This window comes from Aulonocara sp. 'chitande type north' Nkhata Bay, linkage group LG15 (genome assembly GCF_057382095.1).
Source record: "Aulonocara sp. 'chitande type north' Nkhata Bay isolate Kocher_YH1m ecotype deep benthic linkage group LG15, A_spYH_male_GT1.1, whole genome shotgun sequence".
Classification (NCBI taxonomy): Eukaryota; Metazoa; Chordata; class Actinopteri; order Cichliformes; family Cichlidae; genus Aulonocara; species Aulonocara sp. 'chitande type north' Nkhata Bay.
In genome coordinates, this window is record NC_141358.1 from 26269638 (window position 1) to 26292452 (window position 22815).

A 22815-nucleotide genomic window follows, 5' to 3' on the forward strand; every position below is an offset into this window, starting at 1 on the left:
AACTCTTGAGCCACGATCGCCCCTATGTATGCTCGTCATCTACATTACAGCCATGTGTGAGACTAACATAAGGAATAAAAGGAAAAGATAAAAAAGAGACTCTACAGTCCATTTAATTCAAACTTTGGTTTGTTTGTGCAGATGCGAGTATGGTAATCGCACCCTGGCGTGGACAAAACAACTACATCAAGACCAGATGAACTCCAGAGAAGTTCTCGATATGACCAAGAACATGCCTGGTACGTAGGCTTTACATTCTGGGGTGTGGCGAAGTGCCTGAGATGTCTAAAGGTCAACACGGGCTAGCAACTAGCCCTGACACATCTGACACATCAATAACGTTTTTGGTTCTCTTGGATTTTTCACTTTGATTTAACCAGATTAAATGAGCCAGGCATGTAAAAACACCCTAAGGTGTGCCTCTGTGAGTCCCTTTTAAAGGCTCCTGACCTTACTGCAGCAAAATGAGCAGCTGCATCTCCTCCCACATAAAGATCAAGTTAAAAAGACTGCAGTGTTTCCAACAGACCGAAAGTCTGACTGTGGTGGTGGAGAGCAGGCTCCCTTCAGTGCATGCTTTCCTCATTGAATTATTAAATAATGCCTTATACAGTGGGGCAAAAAAGTATTTAGTCAGCCACCGATTGTGCAAGTTCCCCCACCTAAAATGATGACAGAGGTCAGTAATTTGCACCAGAGGTACACTTCAACTGTGAGAGACAGAATGTGTCTACAGAATGTGACATATAGACATTTCTGTGTCTATATGTCAGGTTGGGTGTCAGGCGCCACCTCTCTGGGGACATCTTAGGCCCTCCAAGGTTTGGAGGCCTATCTCCCCCTACCACCACTTCCCCTGCCAGTGGCGGACTCCCTCAGACATCGGTGCGTTGGTGGTTTTTTGTGTCCGGGGGTGGGCGTCCAGGTACACACCGGCTCACTCCTTGGCGGCCGCTTATCGGGACCTGGAGCCTGGGGCTCGCTCGGGCCACTTCGGAGGTGGGGTGCCCCCGGCCTCTCGGCCTGGGGCTCAGTCACTCAGGCACGGCTGGCTGCTGGCGGAGCTCATGGGCGCGTCACTGCAACTCCCCCTGGCTTCTGCTCCGCGGCTGCTGAGTGAGCCCTCATCTGGGACTCTCCTCAGCTGTTTCTGGGACAGTGGCGCGGCTGCCCCTCTGTTGGTCTTCCTTGGTCTCTTGTGTTCTGGGGGCCTCTGGATGTCTGGAGTTTTGATCTCCTCCATACCTGCTTCATGCCCTGGAGGACGGGGCTGTGGCCCCCCCACACCCTCTAGCAGATCATTACATGAAGGAACCTTTTAAAAAAAACAAGCGCGTCCATGCTCACAGGTGTACACACGGGTGATCACACCCACAAACTACACCCTTTTTGGCTCCTACCTCAAAGCACACTGTTCTGTTGATCTTATGTGCTGCACAATAATGTTTAATATTTAGTATTTACTGTCATATTCCCATATATCATTGTGATGCTGTTTATTCTATTACTCTTGTTCTCCTCTGCTTGTTTTCTTTTTTCTTTCTCAGCAGGTGATCCAGGTGATTGATATATGCATTTTTTTTTCTTTCTTTTTTTTCTGCTCATTCTGTTGGTTTTTGTTTTTTGCCCTTCTCCCCGTCCCTCTTCTCAGAAGAAAGGAAAGAAAAAAGAAAAAAAAAGAAAAAAGAAAAATGAAAATTCATAACAAACTCTTAAACGACAACTCTGTGCAACTGATTTACTGCAGCCTCAAAATGAATTTAAACTTACTATTTAAGTAACTACACAGAGGTTTTTGTCATCTGGCGTTCTTTTTAATTAGCGGATGTGCTGTTTGTCTTTGGACCCAATGGGAGGCTTAGCTGGCACAGGTCTGACACATCATAGTCAAGGTTAGATCCCTTTGTTGGGAAAGATAACAAATGTGCCATTTTCTTGCTTGGAACAGCATGAAAACCACGCTAGCCTCTGTCGTTGTAGCTTCTCCACATGTTTACAACCTTCATCCTGGTGTCTTTTGGGAATTTTTGGATGGGAGGGTTCAGAAACATATGAAGGCTTTCTAAAAAGTGCACAACTTTTCACTATAATAAGCAAATGATAAAGCACCCAAGAATAAAATCAGCAGTCTGGGCATTTCCTTTATTTCTGCTTTGAAATATTTTTCTTTTTCTTTTTTTTCCTGTGGATGGTAATGCTCTGAGGCTATACCATTGAAAACTTCAGACAGATATCATCTTTAAAAAAAAGCAAGACCCATAGTTGATTGAAATTTCACTGTGATTCCCATTAAAGTTTCTTTAAAAGTTAAAAAAAAAAAGAAAAAAAAAAAGAGAGAGACAGAATGTGAAAAAAAATCCATGAATTCACATGGTAGGATTTGTAAAGAATTTATTCGTAAATTAGGGTGGAAAATAAGTATTTGGTCACCTCAAACAAGGAAAATCTCTGGCTCTCACAGACCTGTAACGTCTTCTGTAAGAAGCTTTTCTGTCCCCCACTCGTTACCTGTATGAATGGCACCTGTTTGAACTCATCATCTGTATAAAAGACACCTGTCTGTCCACAGCCTCAAACAGTCAGACTCCAAAGTCCGCCATGGCCAAGACCAAAGAGCTTTCGAAGGACACCAGGAAAAGTATTGTAGACCTGCACCAGACTGGGAAGAGTGAATCTACAATAGGCAAGCAGCTTGGTGTGAAAAAATCAACTGTGGGAGCAATCATCAGAAAATGGAAGACATATAAGACCACTGATAATCTCCCTCGATCTGGGGCTCCACGCAAGATCTCATCCCGTGGGGTCAAAATGATCATGAGAACGGTGAGCAAAGATCCCAGAACCACACGGGGGGACCTGGTGAATGACCTGCAGAGAGCTGGGACCAAAGTAACAAAGGTCACCATCAGTAACACACTACAACGGCAGGGAATCAAATCCCGCAGTGCCAGACGTGTTCCGCTGCTGAAGCCAGTGCATGTCCAGGCCCGTCTGAAGTTTGCCAGAGAGCACATGGATGATACAGCAGAGGATTGGGAGAAGGTCATGTGGTCAGATGAAACCAAAGTAGAACTTTTTGGTATAAACTCAACTCGTCGTGTTTGGAGGAAGAAGAATACTGAGTTGCATCCCAAGAACACCATACCTACTGTGAAGCATGGGGGTGGAAACATCATGCTATGGGGCTGTTTTTCTGCCAAGGGGACAGGACGACTGATCCGTGTTAAGGACAGAATGAATGGGGCCATGTATCGTGAGATTTTGAGCCAAAACCTCTTTCCATCAGTGAGAACTTTGAAGATGAAACGAGGCTGGGTCTTCCAACATGACAATGATCCAAAACACACCGCCCGGGCAACAAAGGAGTGGCTCCGTAAGAAGCATTTGAAAGTCCTGGAGTGGCCTAGCCAGCCTCCAGACCTCAACCCCATAGAAAATCTGTGGCGGGAGTTGAAAGTCCGTGTTGCTCGGCGACAGCCCCAAAACATCACTGCTCTCGAGAAGATCTGCATGGAGGAATGGGCCAAAATACCAGCTACTGTGTGTGCAAACCTGGTAAAGACCTATAGTAAATGTTTGACCTCTGTTATTGCCAACAAAGGTTATGTTACAAAGTATTGAGTTGTATTTTTGTTATTGACCAAATACTTATTTTCCACCCTGATTTACGAATAAATTCTTTACAAATCCTACCATGTGGATTCATGGATTTTTTTTTCACATTCTGTCTCTCACAGTTGAAGTGTACCTCTGGTGCAAATTACTGACCTCTGTCATCATTTTAGGTGGGGGAACTTGCACAATCGGTGGCTGACTAAATACTTTTTTGCCCCACTGTATAAGTCTCTCCTACAAAAATTATATTTGTCAAATACTTTGTGATAAATAACAGTCCAATGTGATGAACTTATTCTGAGGTGATTCTCTCATCTGTGTTGTGCACATAAACCTCTTCTCATCCGCTCCAGCTCCTGTTCAGACCAACCCTGCAGAGCAGAACCAGGCCTAAAATCAGCCGCTCCAGTCCGACCGTGAGAGAAGATCCTCTCCATGGAAGCAGCTTATTTATATCAGGGACCACAACAACAGCAACCCGAGTGCCGGCTGCTTGCTAGATAACATGAAGGGCCTGATGAGGCTGATGAGTAGAGCTTGAAGTTGGTTGGGTTGACATGATGATTCTGGCTTTTAAACATTTTAATATAAATTCTTTTGTTAGTTTAATTCCTTTTTTTGGCATATTCAGACAACCTCCTAATTTCTCTGTGGTATGTGGAAGCTCAACATTTGAGCCGTCTGTGTTTTCACGTTGTGCAAACTCGACTGGAACCCCTGCAAAATGGAAAAAAGTATTTTATGGCTTTGAGTACAAGACGCAGGATTTGAATATGTAGATGCAATGTAATAAAATACAGCAGCAACCAGACCAAAGTTAAACTTCATAAACGAGTTTCAGCCTTAAACCACCAAGCGCTTCATAAACCAACTTCTGGAAGATGGCACGTTCACTTATTAAACTCCTTCATGAAAAACATGTCTGTGTGTTTGCACACAGATAGTAGCTAAACTAGAAGCATTATCACCTGCATCATTCAAGTGGATGGTACTTGAGCCAGGGTCTCTTCACACAGGTTAACTTTAGTTCCATTAATCATGACTCAGATTTGAGGCAGAATGAAGTGAGTTAAGCTAAAGTGTGTTCAGGTCATGGAGATACAAGAGTCTCAAGACTGGGGTGATACGATTGTTGGGGTTTTCTCTGTTTTCTTCGTATCACTGAGGTCTTTACCTTACAATATTAAGCACCTTTAGGGGACTGTTGTTGTGATTTGGTACAATATAAATAAAACTGAAATTAATAAATACAAATCAAATGTCATTTGCAGAATCGGCTGGTAAGACAGATTTATTGGTATTTTCTGAGTCGTGTTTGACCAATCATGTTTGAGCAGGTTTTGGCTTCTTGCAGGTGGACAGTCTGTGTGAAGAGCAAAAGGCTGAGCACAGGTATTTAAGCTTATCCACCCTCGCTCTCTCCACTCCTTGCATGCTAATCTTCCCACCCATCTCCCTCTCATTCACACACACAGTACAGGGAGTGCAGAATTATTAGGCAAATGAGTATTTTGTCCACATCATCCTCTTCATGCATGTTGTCTTACTCCAAGCTGTATAGGCTCAAAAGCCTACTACCAATTAAGCATATTAGGTGATGTGCAACTTTGTAATGAGAAGGGGTGTGGTCTAATGACATCAACACCCTATATCAGGTGTGCATAATTATTAGGCAACGTCCTTTCCTTTGGCAAAATGGGTCAAAAGAAGGACTTGACAGGCTCAGAAAAGTCAAAAATAGTGAGATATCTTGCAGAGGGATGCAGCAGTCTCAAAATTGCAAAGCTTCTGAAGCGTGATCATCGAACAATCAAGCGTTTCATTCAAAATAGTCAACAGGGTCGCAAGAAGCGTGTGGAAAAACCAAGGCGCAAAATAACTGCCCATGAACTGAGAAAAGTCAAGCGTGCAGCTGCCAAGATGCCACTTGCCACCAGTTTGGCCATATTTCAGAGCTGCAACATCACTGGAGTGCCCAAAAGCACAAGGTGTGCAATACTCAGAGACATGGCCAAGGTAAGAAAGGCTGAAAGACGACCACCACTGAACAAGACACACAAGCTGAAACGTCAAGACTGGGCCAAGAAATATCTCAAGACTGGTTTTTCTAAGGTTTTATGGACTGATGAAATGAGAGTGAGTCTTGATCATCAAAGATGAGCTTGTGGGGCCTTTTTGGGTTGAGGATGGAGTCAAGCTCAACTCCCAGTCCTACTGCCAGTTTCTGGAAGACACCTTCTTCAAGCAGTGGTACAGGAAGAAGTCTGCATCCTTCAAGAAAAACATGATTTTCATGCAGGACAATGCTCCATCACACGCGTCCAAGTACTCCACAGCGTGGCTGGCAAGAAAGGGTATAAAAGAAGAAAAACTAATGACATGGCCTCCTTGTTCACCTGATCTGAACCCCATTGAGAACCTGTGGTCCATCATCAAATGTGAGATTTACAAGGAGGGAAAACAGTACACCTCTCTGAACAGTGTCTGGGAGGCTGTGGTTGCTGCTGCACGCAATGTTGATGGTGACCAGATCAAAACACTGACAGAATCCATGGATGGCAGGCTTTTGAGTGTCCTTGCAAAGAAAGGTGGCTATATTGGTCGCTGATTTGTTTTTTTGTTTTTGAATGTCAGAAATGTATATTTGTGAATGTGGAGATGTTATATTGGTTTCACTGGTAAAAATAAATAGTTGAAATGGGTATATATTTGTTTTTTGTTAAGTTGCCTAATAATTATGCACAGTAATAGTCACCTGCACACACAGATATCCCCCTAAAATAGCTAAAACTAAAAACAAACTAAAAACTACTTCCAAAAACATTCAGCTTTGATATTAAAGAGTTTTTTGGGTTCATTGAGAACATGGTTGTTGTTCAATAATAAAATTATTCCTCAAAAATACAACTTGCCTAATAATTCTGCACTCCCTGTATTCTGGCTTGGTTCCACTGTAATTCATTACTCCTCTCAAACTAAAAATCACTGGCTATAATTTTGTGTTGATTTATTTACTTATTTGTTTTTCCTTTTTATGAAACTAGATTTATAGTATGACTACAAACAAAAATGAGCAGAGGGAGCACAAATTCTTAGCCTTTATATCAGCTTGCAACACCAATCCTGCTGAACACGCATTGCTCCCAGAGACAAAGTCATTAGTCTGAGCTCAGTGGGATCTCAGACCAAGTCTGAGGCCAGTCACTGTCACGTCTCAGGCTAAGTTTTAACAACCACAGTTCAGATCCAGAGTGAGGCGAATCAAGTTGAGCGGAAGTTAAATGTGATTAGAAAAATGCAAAGTCGAGAGAGATCTGAGACATTGAGAAACTCTGATTACAGAAACACAAACTGAGTGAAAGCAGCATGTAGTCTGAAGTATGCATGAGATACACACATTTCTGTCACACATTATACCTTTATAAACTCCAGTTTGTGTGTTTAGTCTGATGTAGTTTCTTTGAAACGTCCATTTCTGTCACTTGAAATGAGTGAAACCTTCACAGTGACTCCAGGTAAAGTCTTACTGAGAAGAGAAAAAGTCAACATTAAGCGCGTCAGAGCTGCCGGAGTTTGATCTGAATGTTTTTGTCCAGTCAAATCTCCAAAGAACAAAACAAACCTTGTCTCAGGCTCTGTCAGCTCTGTCAGTGGTTCTGCAATGCTAACAGCTCTACTCACGGTGTGACTGACTGCACTCAGCACAGACAGTTCACGGAAAATAAAAGACTTACAGATGGCGCATAGAATCAGGCTTTTAATGTGGAAAACCTCCAGGAAGTGTCGGTTCCGACTGATGGCTGGAAAGACAGGAAGTAAAAACTTTTCTTTTCAAGAGAAACTCAGAGTGGTGAGTATGACCAGACTCTGATTGCATCAGAGTGATGAAGAACATTAAACTGGACTTTCCATCAGCACTGATTATTGTCAGCATATGCTCTGGAGACACAGCAGGGACTCCCAGCTCTGCCACTCCTTCACCGAGTGTGTACACCTGATCTGACCTGCTGCCGGTTGGGCTTTAATAATTCAGCCTTCCCCTCCGCCTGATCTCTCCTCCATCTGTGAAGATCAAGCTTGTGTAAAGTGATTACTCATTTCGGCTGGCGCAGGCCCTGCGCCGAGCCTCCCTCATGACCAAGCTGTTTACCGAGGCCTCCAAAGCTGCCGAGAACGGGAGGTGTGGGTGCAAAAAGCATCACGTCCGAGTCGATCTCACCTAAACATAACTACAGAAGCTTTATCTCCCCCAAGATTCACAAATCACAGGAGGCTATTAACTCACTTTGCTCCTGCGTGACTTCACAGCTTTATGTTTTCTTTGTGGTCCAGAGAAATTCTCCATGGCACAACGTGACACTCATTCACTCATTCACTCATCATCCAGCAGTCACCTGTCTCTTGGTGTGCTCGCTGACTTCCCCCGGCATGTCATGGGCACTCTTGATGAGCGTGCGGGCAATGTGGTAGTAGTACACAGAGATGATGGCCAGAGGGATGAGGAAGTAAACCAGGAAGATCATCACTGAGTGGATCTTAGGATGCATCTGATTGGACAGCGGGTAGGGCACGCAGTTCACAAAGGTGACATTTGTGTTGTCCCTGTGACCCTGAGAGGAAACAAGGAGAGGAAATTAGGAAAGGAGAGAGGACAAAGAGGAGACAGCAAGGAAAAGAGAGGAGTGGAAAGGAAATAGAACAGAAAGTGTTTTTGTTCTTAGACACATTAAGATGAATAATATGTCCGAGAAGTGCTGAAGGAAGAATGAGGAAATGAAACAAGGAGATGGAGAGGAGGAGATTATGTAGAAAAGTATTCAGTGTGATGAAGACGAGGGAGGAGAAATAAAAAGGGAACAGATAAACAGAGAAAGAAAATCAGTGAAGAGAAATGAAGCAAGAAGGAAACAAATAACAAATACAGGATGGGAGGGGGCAGAATGAAAACCAGAAACTCGTTTCCAACAGCGTGGACGCAGCAGGTACACAAACTAAATGTTTCCTCTGACAGAGGAAACGCAGCACGTTAATATTCTATAAATCGCTCAGAAACAACGATCCTGGTTGTTTTGTGTCACCCTGCGTGAGATTGCCCTAATACGTTTCTTACATCAGCGAGCAGAGACATTTCATCAGCTCTCGTCATCCACCATCCCAGCACGAAAACGCAGCAGATCGATGCCCAGCCTGTGGCCACTGGGGCAAGGGGGGAGTGTGAAGACGTGTTCGGGTAAAGGAGGGGAACATGGACTGTAAAGTGAAACGTTTACCACATTATTCTGCAGCGTTTTACCCTCCAATGACATTGCACATTTCTCTCCAGAGGGTCTGATGCTGAGGCCAGTGCAGAATTTTCTAATACTTGTACTAGTACTTCACTAGCTGGGACCACATCCTCAGTAACGATAAGCGATGAACTATGAACTGGTGCTGCGGTTTGAAGGCCTCAAAGGGGACTGGCAGCGGCTCCCGGGCCGGGCAGATCCCCATAGAGCTTGAGAATGTGACGTCATTCAGGGGTAAAACCGCAAAGGATTCTGGGAACTCGTGGCAAGAGGTACTAGCGCACGCAGGCTTTCAATTGAAATTACATTACACAGCGATAAAAAGAAACACAAAAAATGTCAAGAAGCTGTTGTATTATTAACTGCAATAGCTGGTCGCATGACAGCCACTGGAAGCCGACGGGTAAAGAGATCGGTTGTTATCGGATTACGTCGTTGAAGAGAAATTGTTTGAGCCATGTTTCCGAAGTAACAAAGAGGCGACGGATGGCCTGGATTGCAGCCATTCAAAGACCAAATATAACGTCCCAGAACCCTCCAGCTCACAGGTTAGTCTGCTCCAAGCATTTACACAAAGGTAAGTGTTTTGTAGTAGTTAATACTAGGGGTGCAACGATATTCGTATCGATATTGAACCGTTCGATACAGTGCTTTCGGTTCGGTACGCATATGTATCGAACAATACAAAATTTGTAATTTATTTTATCAACTTTCCTTCTGACGATGCTGTCTGTGTTGAGCTCTCAGTGAATCTGCGTTCGACTACTCCGCCTAGGGTCGACAGTGCAGCCTAGGCGGAGTAGTCGAACGCAGATTCACTGAGCGCTCAACACAGACAGCATCGTCAGAAGGAAGAGCGCAGGGCAAGCTAGCGAGACAGAAGTTAAGCTCTCCTTACAACATGGACCTCCCCCACCCTCATTCAGATCTGGCGTTTGGAATTATTTTGGTTTTCATGTGACGTATGACCCTGAAGGTAAGCGAGTCATGGACTAAAGTAAAACAGTATGTTGGATGTGCCATGCAATGCTCAATTACATGGGTGGGAACTAGTGTGTTAGCGCAGTTAGCTCGTTAACGTGTTGGCCGTCTAGCCCCATGCACGGGGCGATCGGCGGTAGCTCGTTAACGGAGATTTGCCGTGTTGTGGCGTTAAGGTCATTTCAACGAGATTAACCTGAAAGCACTAGTGGGAACACAACGAATATGACTGCACATTTACGCCGACATCATCCTAGTGCAAAGACAAAAACAACAAGCATGCTACTAACTTTAGCCGAGTCATTTAGACAGCTGTTTAATATGCTGCTGAGAATATAGCCCAGAAGAAGCGGATAGTATAGCTTTTATTTTGGAAAGAGACATTTCTCTGTAATAAACTCTCTTTTCCAAAGATGAGTGATTCCTCAATCAGATACAGGGCTCGCAATATCGCTAGCCCAACGTCCTGGAGCTAGCGATTTTTTCCAGTCGGGCTACCAAAATCTATCTCTGCCCTGCCCGTCGGGCTATTGTAGGAAGGAAAAATATATGTCAATGCTTTTGCATTCTTTCGGAAATGTAGCTGGGTAATTATGTCATTGGCATCGGTGAGCCACTGTCAATATGTGACATATTGAATTTGCGCATAATTGAATTTGCGCTTGTTTTTTTTGCTTTCACTTTGCAATCGTGCGAACTGTGTATAGAGAGCGACAGCACTGATCTGTGAGTGATGATAATTTGTGCACCAATTCCTCTGACATCGTCTTATCAATCGTTAGCTTACTGTGCAAACATGACAAGTGAAATCTCCCGCAGCAAGCTTAAACATGTGAGAGGTTGATCGCGCAGAGAATCGCTGAGCTTATGTGAGTGCGTGTGTAAAAGCAGCAGGATTTATATTTGACTACGATGACCTGGATGACTGAGAACCTTCACAGACAGATATATATTTCAGTTCTGCTGAGCCAAATAAGACAGGTCAGGGTGAAGAAGTGACAGCCAAAGAAAAGCTTACCACAAAACGGAGAAGTTATGACAAATCAGACTATAAGGCAAAAAGAAAGTGCAGCTTTATGGTTTCATGGACAAAAGAATTTCTGTGGCTGCAATATGACGAGCTAAATAACCAGGGCTGCACATAAGTGGTCCGCAGGTGCGCATTCGCTGTCAAAATAAAAAACACGCACAAGGGTTAGGGCTAAATTTAAAAACTGTACTTTTGAGTTAAAATATATATTTATAATTTTAATAAATGACAAATTAAAAATGCATGAACATTTTTTTTGTATCGAAAAAATATCGAACCGTGACACCAAAGTATCGAACCGAACCGAACCGTGAATTTTGTGTATCGTTGCACCCCTAGTTAATACGTCATTTTTCTTAACATAATTGGTGATATAGGTTACAAGCAAGTCTGGCGCTGAACAGAAATTGTCGCGTTATGCTCCTTTGTTTATTGTGCATAAATAGTGAATTGTCCTGACACAATATTGTGTTTCGCTTCTGTTATTATGGTACATTGACAAAAACATATACTTTTATTCCCAGGATAAAACAGTTGTTTTGTATCACTAATTGCCCAGTACGATTACAGCATACAATATTATTGTCACTGCTACATTTCTGTAACACGTACCAGAAATTATTTCCACTACTAATTAATTACCATTGAGCTCAAAGGTCCTATTAATAAACGGTTAACGAATGTGTATTTATGAAGACGATTTGTGAGACTGGTAAACTTATGATATGTACGATGGTCTTTCGTTCTACACGGTGCATTTCAAGGTCCTGTCCCATCCGTCGGTAAACTGTACCTGGGCTTGTTGCAGTGACCTGAAGTTACTAAACTTCATGAGTGTCATGGCTAGACGGTCCTCACTGATCGTCTTGCGAATTTGTTGTGGTGTTTGTGTGTACTGTGTCGTGTTCTCCTCTCCATCCTGGGCATGTGTTTTTCTGCTGGAACATGTACTTCCGGAAGCCGTGGCACGGAACGGCAGTTGACCGGAGGGGAGTGTCCTAAGCTAGAATCATCGCACCTGTGCAGAATTACCTTGCCAGCGCAGACCTATTTAACGGGGCGGTTGAGTCACAACCAACGCTGGAACGTTGAACTAAACCGGGTAGCGTAGTCATGATTAGCATACCCGGTTTGTGAAGGAGAGGACGTTTTCGTTATTGAGCGTGTGTTTTTTCTCATCTGCCTCCAGGGTTCAAGGATTGGAGGAGGAGCCGGCACCAGGAGTTGTTGTGGATTATTACTGCACTGTCACCGTGAGGAGAGGTCGCCGTATCACTGCACTGCCCTTTTTGGATTATAGACTCGAACTGTTAACTCACCTTTTCACTGTAAATAAATCCACTGTCATTCTGCAAGGAGTCTCGCACCTGAGTCCTTTAATCCAATTCACCATGACAGAACGTTCCAGCCAAGTGGACTCAGCGGACTCGGCACCTTGGCGGCGCGAGCTGTCGCTCCAGGCGGCGCTACTAGAACGCCATGAGAACATGTTACAACATTTCTCTAAGGAGCAATCAGCGCTAATCCAGGTTGTGACAGAGCTAAAAGGTATGTTGCTATCTCCACCTGGAGCTGCTGGGGAGCCTTTACCAGTGCCACCTCCGATCAACGTCGCTGCTGCTTGCCCACTGCCCCCCTCCCCTCCTCCGCCACAGTGTGAACATTTGTTGCCAGTCCCAGAAAAATTTTCCGGAGATTTGGACAAGAGTAGGGGATTTTTAATGCAGTGTGCCCTCACGTTTAGGCAGCAGCCTCAGGCTTACGCCACTGATTGTTCTAAAATCACCCTGATGGTGGAGCTGTTGACAGGTCGAGCCTTGCAGTGGGCACAAGCGGTCCTAAACTCCCAGCCTCAGATTTCCTACACTGATTTTTTGAGCAAATTTCGAAGTGTTTTTGATAAAGGAACTAACCCTGACAGTGCGGCACATAGGATGTTTGTTTTGAAACAGGGCCGGAGGAGTGTCGCTGACTTTTCGGTGGATTTCTGGATTCTTGCTGAGGAGACTGGTTGGGAGGAAACGGCGCTCCGGGGAGCTTTCTTGAACAGTCTGAACGAGGGACTGAAGCGTGAGTTGGCTTCCAAAGAATTGCCTAAAACCTTGAGTGCATTGATTAACTTATGTATTAAGTTGGACGATCACCTTCGGGAGTTCAGCAAGCGGACACCGGGAGGCGCTGGGTGGCGGACTGGATTACCGGCCCTGGAGTGGAAGGGGACGGACCCGCGGTCAGCGGAAGAGGAGGAGCAGCCGATGCAGTTAGGCGGAGCACGGTTGAGCTCCACAGATTGGAGGAAGAGACGCCAGACGGGTGAGTGTTTTGCATGTGGAAAGAAGGGACATTTTGCTGACGCATGCCCCTCTCGGGGAAACGACCAGGCCCGTCAGTAGCTGTGGGAGTACTGACGGGTGCGACCATGAACATTGCTCCCCATCTGAGTTGTTCTGCTAAGTTGGTTTTTCAATCTCACACTCACCAGTGCCGTGCATTAGTGGACTCTGGAGCTGAACAAAATTTTTTGGATGAATCGCTCGCTAGGCAGTTGGGCTTCCCCGCGGTTCCTCTCCGGGAGCCTCTTCAGGTTTCAGCTCTTAACGGCAGCCCGTTAGCGGCAATAACCCATCGCACTGTCGATCTGACTTTAGTTCTTTCTGGTAACCATGTTGAGAGAGTTTCCCTGTTTCTGTTTAAAGCCCCCGGCACCCCATTGGTCTTGGGGTTCCCATGGCTCAAACAGCACAATCCGCAGATTGACTGGGCTCAGGGACGCGTGATAGGCTGGAGCGAGTGGTGCCATGAACATTGTTTACGTGCAGCGGTGCCCAGTTTAGTGCCCCTAAATCCGGCAGCTCAGGTGAAGGCACCCGATCTCTCAGCCGTCCCTCCAGAGTACCACGACCTGGCTCAAGTATTCAGCAAAGACCTAGCAGTGTCTCTCCCGCCTCATCGCCCTTATGATTGCGGGATAGATCTGCACCCTGGCGCCCCATTACCCACCAGCCGGCTTTACAGCATCTCAAAGCCTGAACGTGAGACGATGGAGCGCTACATTACAGACTCTCTCGCTGCCGGCTTAATTCGCCCATCTACATCCCCTCTGGGGGCTGGATTCTTCTTTGTACAGAAGAAGGACAGGTCTCTCCGCCCCTGTATTGATTTTCGGGGCCTGAACAAGATCACCGTCAAGAACAGATATCCCCTCCCTCTTCTTGTCTCAGCGTTTGAACTACTCCAAGGGGCGACTATCTTCTCCAAACTCGATCTCCGTAATGCATACCACCTGGTTCGTGTTCGTGAGGGGGATGAATGGAAGACGGCGTTTAACACCCATTTGGGGCACTTCGAATATCTGGTCATGCCATTCGGACTCACCAACGCCCCCGCTGTCTTCCAAGCAATGGTTAATGATGTGCTGCGTGACTTTATTAATCATTTTGTGTTTGTCTATTTAGACGACATTCTCATCTTCTCTAAGACTCGAGCCGAACATGTGAAACAGGTGCGACTGGTGCTGCAGCGTCTGCTGGAAAATCGACTTTTCGTCAAGGGTGAGAAATGCCAGTTTCATGTTCAGTCTGTGCCGTTTTTGGGGTTTATTGTGGAGGAGGGGCGGCTACGAGCCGATCCTGCTAAGGTGAAGGCAGTGGTGGAGTGGCCCGAACCCAAGACGCGTCGAGAACTGCAAAGGTTTATTGGGTTCGCCAACTTTTACAGGAGGTTCATCAGGAACTTTAGCCAGGTGGTTTCTCCCCTCACACAACTCACTTCTCCCAAACTGCCCTTTCTATGGTCTAGTTCCGCGCAGCAGGCATTTGCTCGTTTGAAACAACTGTTTTCCTCTGCTCCCATTTTGATCCAGGCTGACCTCACCCGACCATTTGTGGTGGAGGTGGACGCATCGGATTCGGGGGTGGGGGCCGTTCTCTCCCAGCGGGTGGGTGGCAAGCTGCATCCATGTGCCTACTTCTCTCGACGGCTGACCCAAGCGGAACAGAATTACGACGTGGGCGATCGGGAGCTCCTCGCCATCAAGCTGGCCCTGGAGGAATGGAGGCACTGGTTGGAGGGAAGTGAACACCCCGTTGTGGTTTGGACTGACCATAAGAACTTGGCGTATATCCAGGCAGCTAAGCGTCTTAACGCACGTCAAGCCAGGTGGGCCCTGTTCTTTACATGTTTCAATATCACTATAACCTACAGACCAGGATCACGCAACACGAAACCCGATGCTCTCTCACGCCAATTTGCACCACACACGGATGACGGAGAGAAGCAGAGACCCATTCTGCCCGCCACATGCATCGTGGGAGCTATCACATGGGAGATCGAGAGGATGGTTAAAGAGGCCCAGCAACAGGAGCCGGACCCAGGGACGGGCCCTGACGGACGACTGTTCGTCCCCACAACGGTCCGGGGCAAGGTTATACACTGGGCCCATACAGCAAAGTTCTCCTGCCACCCTGGTAAGAACCGCACCGTGAGTTTCCTGCGACGTTTGTTTTGGTGGCCCTCTCTTCTCAGGGATGTTCGGGACTACGTTGCGGCCTGCCCTACCTGCGCTCGCAATAAGACCCCCAGTGCCCCCCAGGCCGGTCTCTTGCACCTTCTGCCAGTCCCCAAGCGCCCCTGGTCGCATGTTGCTTTGGATTTTGTCACTGGTCTACCGTCGTCATCAGGTAACACGACCATACTAACTGTTGTAGATCGTTTTTCCAAGGCGGCGCACTTTGTGGCGTTGCCCAAACTCCCGACTGCCTTAGAGACGGCTCGGCTCCTTACCGAGCATGTTTTTCGGTTACATGGGATTCCACAAGACATTGTTTCTGATCGGGGCCCCCAGTTTACTTCCCGGGTCTGGAGGGCGTTTTGTTCAGGACTAGGGGCCTGTGTGAGTTTGTCTTCAGGTTTTCATCCTCAGACGAACGGTCAGGCGGAGAGGGCGAATCAGGAGTTGGAAACCATGTTACGCTGTGTGGTTTCCTCGAACCAATCCACCTGGAGTGACCAGTTGGCTTGGATTGAGTACGCCCACAATTCCAGCACGTCGGCAGCCACTGGTGTGTCTCCGTTTGAAGCGTCGCTGGGGTACCAGCCACCATTACTTGCCATCACTGAAGGTGAGCTGGCCGTTCCCTCTGTTCAGCATCATATGAGACGCTGCAGGCGGGCGTGGCGCGCCACCAGGGCGGCTCTGTTGAGGACGACGGCGCAGAATAAGAGGTTGGCCGATCGTCGCCGCACTCCGGCCCCTGCCTATCGTGTTGGACAGCAGGTGTGGCTCTCTTCCAGGTATATTCCCTTACGAACTGAATCCAAGAAGTTGGCCCCGCGTTTTATTGGGCCCTTTTCGATCCAAGCTGTGTTGAATCCGGTGTCTGTTCGTTTGGCCCTTCCTCGCAACATGAGGATTCATAATGTGTTTCATGTTTCCCAGGTGAAACCGGTCCGGACCAGCCCTTTGTGCCCGCCTTCCAGGCCCCCGCCACCCGCCCGGGTTGTTGCCAGCGCTCCTGCTTATGCCATCACGCGGATTATGGATGCCAGGCGTCGCGGTAGGGGCTTCCAGTTTCTGGTGGATTGGGAGGGGTATGGTCCGGAAGAGCGTGCTTGGGTGCCGCGGTCTGCGATTCTGGATGATGCTATGGTGAAGGAATTCCGCCGCCGGCACCCTGACAAATTTGGTCGGTCGCCGGGAGGCTCCCGTTAATGGGGGGGTACTGTCATGGCTAGACGGTCCTCACTGATCGTCTTGCCAATTTGTTGTGGTGTTTGTGTGTACTGTGTCGTGTTCTCCTCTCCATCCTGGGCATGTGTTTTTCTGCTGGAACATGTACTTCCGGAAGCCGTGGCACGGAACGGCAGTTGACCGGAGGGGAGTGTCCTAAGCTAGAATCATCGCACCTGTGCAGAATTACCTTGCCAGCGCAGACCTATTTAACGGGGCGGTTGAGTCACAACCAACGCTGGAACGTTGAACTAAACCGGGTATCGTAGTCATGATTAGCATACCCGGTTTGTGAAGGAGAGGACGTTTTCGTTATTGAGCGTGTGTTTTTTCTCGTCTGCCTCCAGGGTTCAAGGATTGGAGGAGGAGCCGGCACCAGGAGTTGTTGTGGATTATTACTGCACTGTCACTGTGAGGAGAGGTCGCCGTATCACTGCACTGCCCTTTTTGGATTATAGACTCGAACTGTTAACTCACCTTTTCACTGTAAATAAATCCACTGTCATTCTGCAAGGAGTCTCGCACCTGAGTCCTTTAATCCAATTCACCATGACAATGAGTGTATGCACTCACTCCAAGAACCGTATAATTATAAATATGAGTGTGGTGAAAGTTGGGCAGCACGCTAACGTATTTTGTCCACTCTGTGTGCTCGTACGGGTCTAACCCTTTCACTCGATTGATTTTTTCCTCGTATCTTTTCTTTGACTTTTCATAAAGTCTGTCTTTGTACGGACCGGCATTGTTCTCCTTTGTTGTGTACATAACTTTTTTGGGGCACAAAGATAAAGCAAGACGGTATTGGAACCGGAGAATGAACGTTTTGCGGTGCTGCAAATGCTTGCGTTTGATGCGGTACTTGGATTGTTTTGCCACGAGTTCCCGGCATGCAATGCGCGAAAGTCACGTGGTCTGTCAAACTCTATGTATTAACGAGAAGTGAAAGAAGGAAAATGAGAAGAGAAGGGAAAAAAAAGGGGGGGCATGAATATATATATAGCCTGAGGCCGGAAGGGGCGTGAATGAGGCGTGGTCCCGCTCCTGAAATTGATGATGATAGGTGGTGGTTCAGGAGCATTCAGACCCGCACTAGCAGACACAGAGATAGTTTCTACCCACAAGCCATCAGGCTTTTGGACTGCTGACATTCTGCACACACTATTACACACTCACTACAACTACTGGACTCTACACACACTGTCACTTTAACCACTTTAAAATCCTCACTGCACAAGTTTTTTTTCACAAAATGTAAATACCAAATAACTGTCTTAAATTCTCTTAATATTTTATAGTTTAGTATTTTGTTATTTGTTGCTGTAGTTGTAGTTGTTGTCGCCTTGTTCATGTAAAGCTGAGGAGAATGAGCCAAAGAATTTCGTTACGGGTAAATGTGGCTACACTGTTTATCTGTATATGACAATAAAACTTGAAACTTATAATACTAGTACTGTTTGCAGGAGTTGATGTACGTTATGGTACCTGCATGGAGACGACTTGAGAGAAAATAGCCTCAGGAACAGCCAGCAGGACGGAAAGCAGCCAGATAGAAACAGCTTTCAGACACGTCCAGAAGACAGCGCTGGATGTCTGGATGTCCATGGGGTTTACTATGGCCTTATACCTGCAAGGGATGGGGGGAAATGTCAGTAAAACGTTTATGGAATAAAACAATAAGAACATGATAAAACACTTTACATGTACCCAGGTAACAAAAACAGTTAACTTATTTAAAATCTTATGTGAAAGAAAAACATTTACAGCCCAGTTCACACTTTAAAACGGGCACAAGCTGCTCTTCATTGTGGACACTGATGAAACATCAGGGTAACAGCAGCAAACTTAAAGTCTTACACTTTCTCCACAAGTAGCTCGCTCCCTCACTGCTCCTCTCCAGTCTTTTCATTCTTCCCATTTTCAGCTACCTGATTCCTCACACCTTCCAAACTCCCCTCATTCCAATGATGCAGTAATTGTCCATGTAATTGTAACATGCCCAGCCATCCAGCTAAGGAAATCGCACAAAGTTGATTCTGTTCATCTGGACGTAGCATTTTCAGCGGGAGAAACATTTTGTCTCTCATCCAAGTGACTTCTTCAGTCTCAAGACTGCAGAACACAACATTTTCAGTCATTTGTAGATTTATGTTTAGCATCAATAACTTTTAGATTTGTTTTCTGTGTGATTTTCAGTCCATCACATCACTGTGGACGAATTCAAGCTCACTTTTCTGTGGCATTATGTTAAAACACACCTAAACACTCCAGATCAGCAAACTGCAAAAACATTTACAGTTTTACTTATGCCTGTTAAGGATCAACTAACCAAATGCATTTACAGGTATTTGCTCCCTCCTTACAGTAAGGGTTTCTTTGTCTACACAGAGACAAAGAAACTGAAAACTGTTTTCACATAGCTGTATGTCTCAGTCTCTGCACACAGGGATGAAGAAACATGGAGATTTGCTTTTGTAGTCATAACAGCTAAAATATTCATACTTTAAGGCTTGTTTGAAGGGTGGGAATTTATTTAAATGACTGTAAACATCAACTAAATAATTCAGGGGTTAACTCTGTTTGCTGTGTAGCTGCTGGTTGGAGGAATGATGTCAAATGTTTAAGTTGGTGTTCATTTTATCCAACTTCCAAAGGACAATGTGAGACATCTGCAGGCGTTTTCATTGGCTTCTGGTGTCTGACAGCATTATCTCAATGATAATCACATACTCCTGGCTCTCTGTTATCATATACCTGCTGCAGCTTCGGTGTCCTTTCCTCTCTGATCAGCTGCCAGGTTTTGCCTCCCTGCCTGTTTCTTGACTTTTCTCCTGCCCTTTTGCTCCACTCCCTTCTGATTCCTGCCACTCTCACACTGACTGAAGCTCATCCACTCACTTTGCCCCTCGGTCATTTCTACCTGTTTTTAAAAGTAGTTTCAACTTCCTATCTGCCGCTGTCATGCATTTGATGACTGCACTGCACAGACAGATTAACATCCCAGTGAAACTGGAAGATAATAACGTTAAGAGAGATGCACCTCATCTGAACAATGAAATGAACTCTTATCAGTCTAAGATGCAAATAATATAATTTGACCTACTGTTCACTTCTAAATATTTACAACCCTCAGATAGATATAGATATATAGATATATATACTTTATTTTTTTACATTTCACACTTTCTACACATCAGTATTTACCTCTTCAACCTCTTTGATGAGAACATATTCATCAGAAAGAACTCATAGTGATAATTAAGATTAGCCACTGCAATATTGTTAGACCTCATCATTATAATGCTGAGGATGGTCAGGTCTCATATCAGGCACACTTTACAATTACTAACAATCTGTTTTAGAATGCAACACCAAAATCAAGAGTAAAACTGTGTTCCAATAAGGGCAACAAGATTACACCCGTTAGTGCTACAACACCTAGGCTCAGAGTTACAAATCATCTATGAATGAAGACAAATATGAACTCACAGTACTGAGTGAACAATCAGCTAAAGAAAATCCACACAGGAGCTCAAAAGACTACCAAAACAAAACAGGAAGTGAGGAACTATAACTAACCAGGACAGTGCAGACACATGAAAACACTTAACCCTCCTGCCATCCTTTAAAAAACTCACACCCATCACCCTAGGGACCATTCTCAGCCACGCCATAAAAAGACCATATATCCATATTTTATTCCACTTTAAATTAGCCAACCTTGTAAAACTACTTCTCCCTGAAATATTCATGTAAAGTTTTAATTATATTTTCGTTGTTTTAACCCTTCAAATCCCAGTGTTATTACATGAGCGCCCTGTGTTATAAGCCCCAAAAACCAAAAAAACGAAACTAAATATTTCCACAAAAAACCAGTTGAAGTAATATGTGATTGTCATTATAAGTAGGCCTTTAGATGGACCAAAGATTGGCACCAACATACATTTTGACCTGCCATTATTTTTTTTGCATTTTTTTTGCAATTTAAAAATTAAAACTTCAAGGCCCTGAGTCTTCATTGACATCCAAGAAAAGAAGAAAAAATAAAATCATATGATGATAATTTGGGGTTGAAAAATAGCGTTTATAATGGAAGTCAATGGGCAGAAAATGGTCCCCAGGGTGATGGGTGTGGGGATTTCTGCTGCTCAGCCATTTTAGGCTGATTTAAGGAATTCACACTGGAATATTAACATTGACAGGTAAAAACTATCCTGTGGCAAGTTTGGTTATATTCCACTGAACACAGTGGAAATGGCAGCCATTTAACACATAGCAGTGGCACAAAAAGGTCCCAAGAAGGCAGGAAGGTTAACATAGGCAAAATGACAGAATAGAGACACACAAAGAACTTGACACTTAAAGACAAAGAGTGCATCACAATCAAAAGCAAACACAAGCAACAAACACATAGGAGCATTAACACCACACCCATTAGAGACAGTTAAAATGTTAAAATATGTTCAACAAAGAGTGTATTTCTTTCCTTGGTATGTTTAATCAGAGTGTTATAGCTAAACATGTAATGAAGGCTAAAGAAAAAGGACAATAAACACAATGCTTTTTCATTTAAATGTATTTATATTCTCTATCCACTACTTTCATATGTGCATCAGATAAACTGTTGATGATGCTCCTTGTGTGACATTAAAACCTTCCACAAGAAGAGATCACTTAAAGAAAACATGTGCTCAACACAAATCTTGTAACTTTTGTTTTTATGCTTATCAAGATATTCCAGCTTTTCCACATCAGCAAAGCATTAAAACGTCTTTCATATTCTATTTGAAAATGGTCATAAAACAGCTGGAAACAGAGCTAATGCAAGCACAATGACGCATACTTCCTCCGTGCGGTGCCTGTAAAGAGTCTCCCTCTATTGAAGCAAACAATGCTGAAAAAAATGGGCTCATTGCTGAAGGTAAGCGGTACCCCCGACCCTGTTAGTCTTCATCAAACTCATACAAACACAGGTGAAGCACTTTGCAGCAGGTCTGAAGAGTACACCTCCAATGGTGTATTGCTTCCCTGTGCAGTAGAAGCAGTTTAGTCCAACCTGTGGCCGTGAGGAGGAAGTCCAACAGTGGATGCGAGGGACTGAAGGATTCAGCCCTGAAATGATTTTGTATTATTCTGCAAAATGAACAGAATACTAAAAAAAAAACTATTTAACTATTTCTATGAAAACACAATTTCAAATTAGACATCAAGGTCCTGCCACTGTGCAAAGACTAAAAATCATTACTGCATTAACCATTGATCACACTTCATATTTTCGCACTGAATGCAAACATAAATCATTTAATAACCACATCATTTTCTTTTGCTGGCATTAGTGGCTCCAGTCTCTTTGTTACTTAATGAGAAACCACATCATCCATCGGGTGGCAGGGGAGGGGACGCAATAGTACTTTGTCACACTAATCACAATTATTCTTTATGTGTAATCGTGGAGCTGAATTTTAAATTCCTCATTAGGCCAAGCAGATCAGTCATTCAGCTGACAGGGACACAGCAATTTTTTTTTTTGACACTGTAATTTTTATTGATAGTTTTGTCACAGTTTAAACATAAACATGTATTGCATTACAGGAGAAATAACCATGCAAGCACACAGTCAAAACAAACAGAACTAAAGCAAACAAAAGGTGTGGGTGCCAATTCTAATCAACTACCGTATGCATGCCTGCCTTTACTCCGCAGCATACATACTCCAGCTTATATACGTACTTTTATACGGGCATGCATCAATAGATATACAGAGTTATAGACCTTAAATGTTTTGTTCTTTTTCTTGGTGCCATAAAATGTCCACTTCTCCCACTTAGCAACGAAAATATCTTCCTTTAATCTGAAAATGTAAGTCATTTTTTCCATTGCATAGATTTCTCCAACAATATTTAACCAGTCTTTTGAAGAAGGCGGATCCAGTTTGTACGGGACACAGCAATTTATACCAGTGACCAACAGCCATGCGTTATTTCTCTCTAGCTGGATGAGGACGGCTGTTAGTTTTGATAGAGTTCTATGAGACTGCTGACTTTAGGTGGGGAAAATACAAATAAGCAAAACACATCTACAGAGAAACAAGAAGTGGAAGAAGTTCCACTTTATATCACCACGTTCTGTGCTTTCTCTGCATCAAAGAAACTTTTTTGTTTTTAACATGTGTTGATGAT

General features: G+C 44.6%; 1 protein-coding gene across 1 annotated transcript in view; it reads right to left on the reverse strand.

Moving 5' to 3' along the window:
• nmbr (neuromedin B receptor) overlaps window positions 1–22815 on the reverse strand; it is an 85229-nt gene that overhangs the window by 39089 nt on the left and 23325 nt on the right. The window contains exons 2-3 of the mRNA XM_086265236.1: window positions 18122–18263; window positions 8010–8225 (exon numbers count right to left, since the gene is read on the reverse strand). Of these exons, the coding sequence (XP_086121362.1) occupies window positions 8010–8225; window positions 18122–18263 (358 nt within the window). The remainder of the gene's footprint in view (window positions 1–8009; window positions 8226–18121; window positions 18264–22815) is intronic.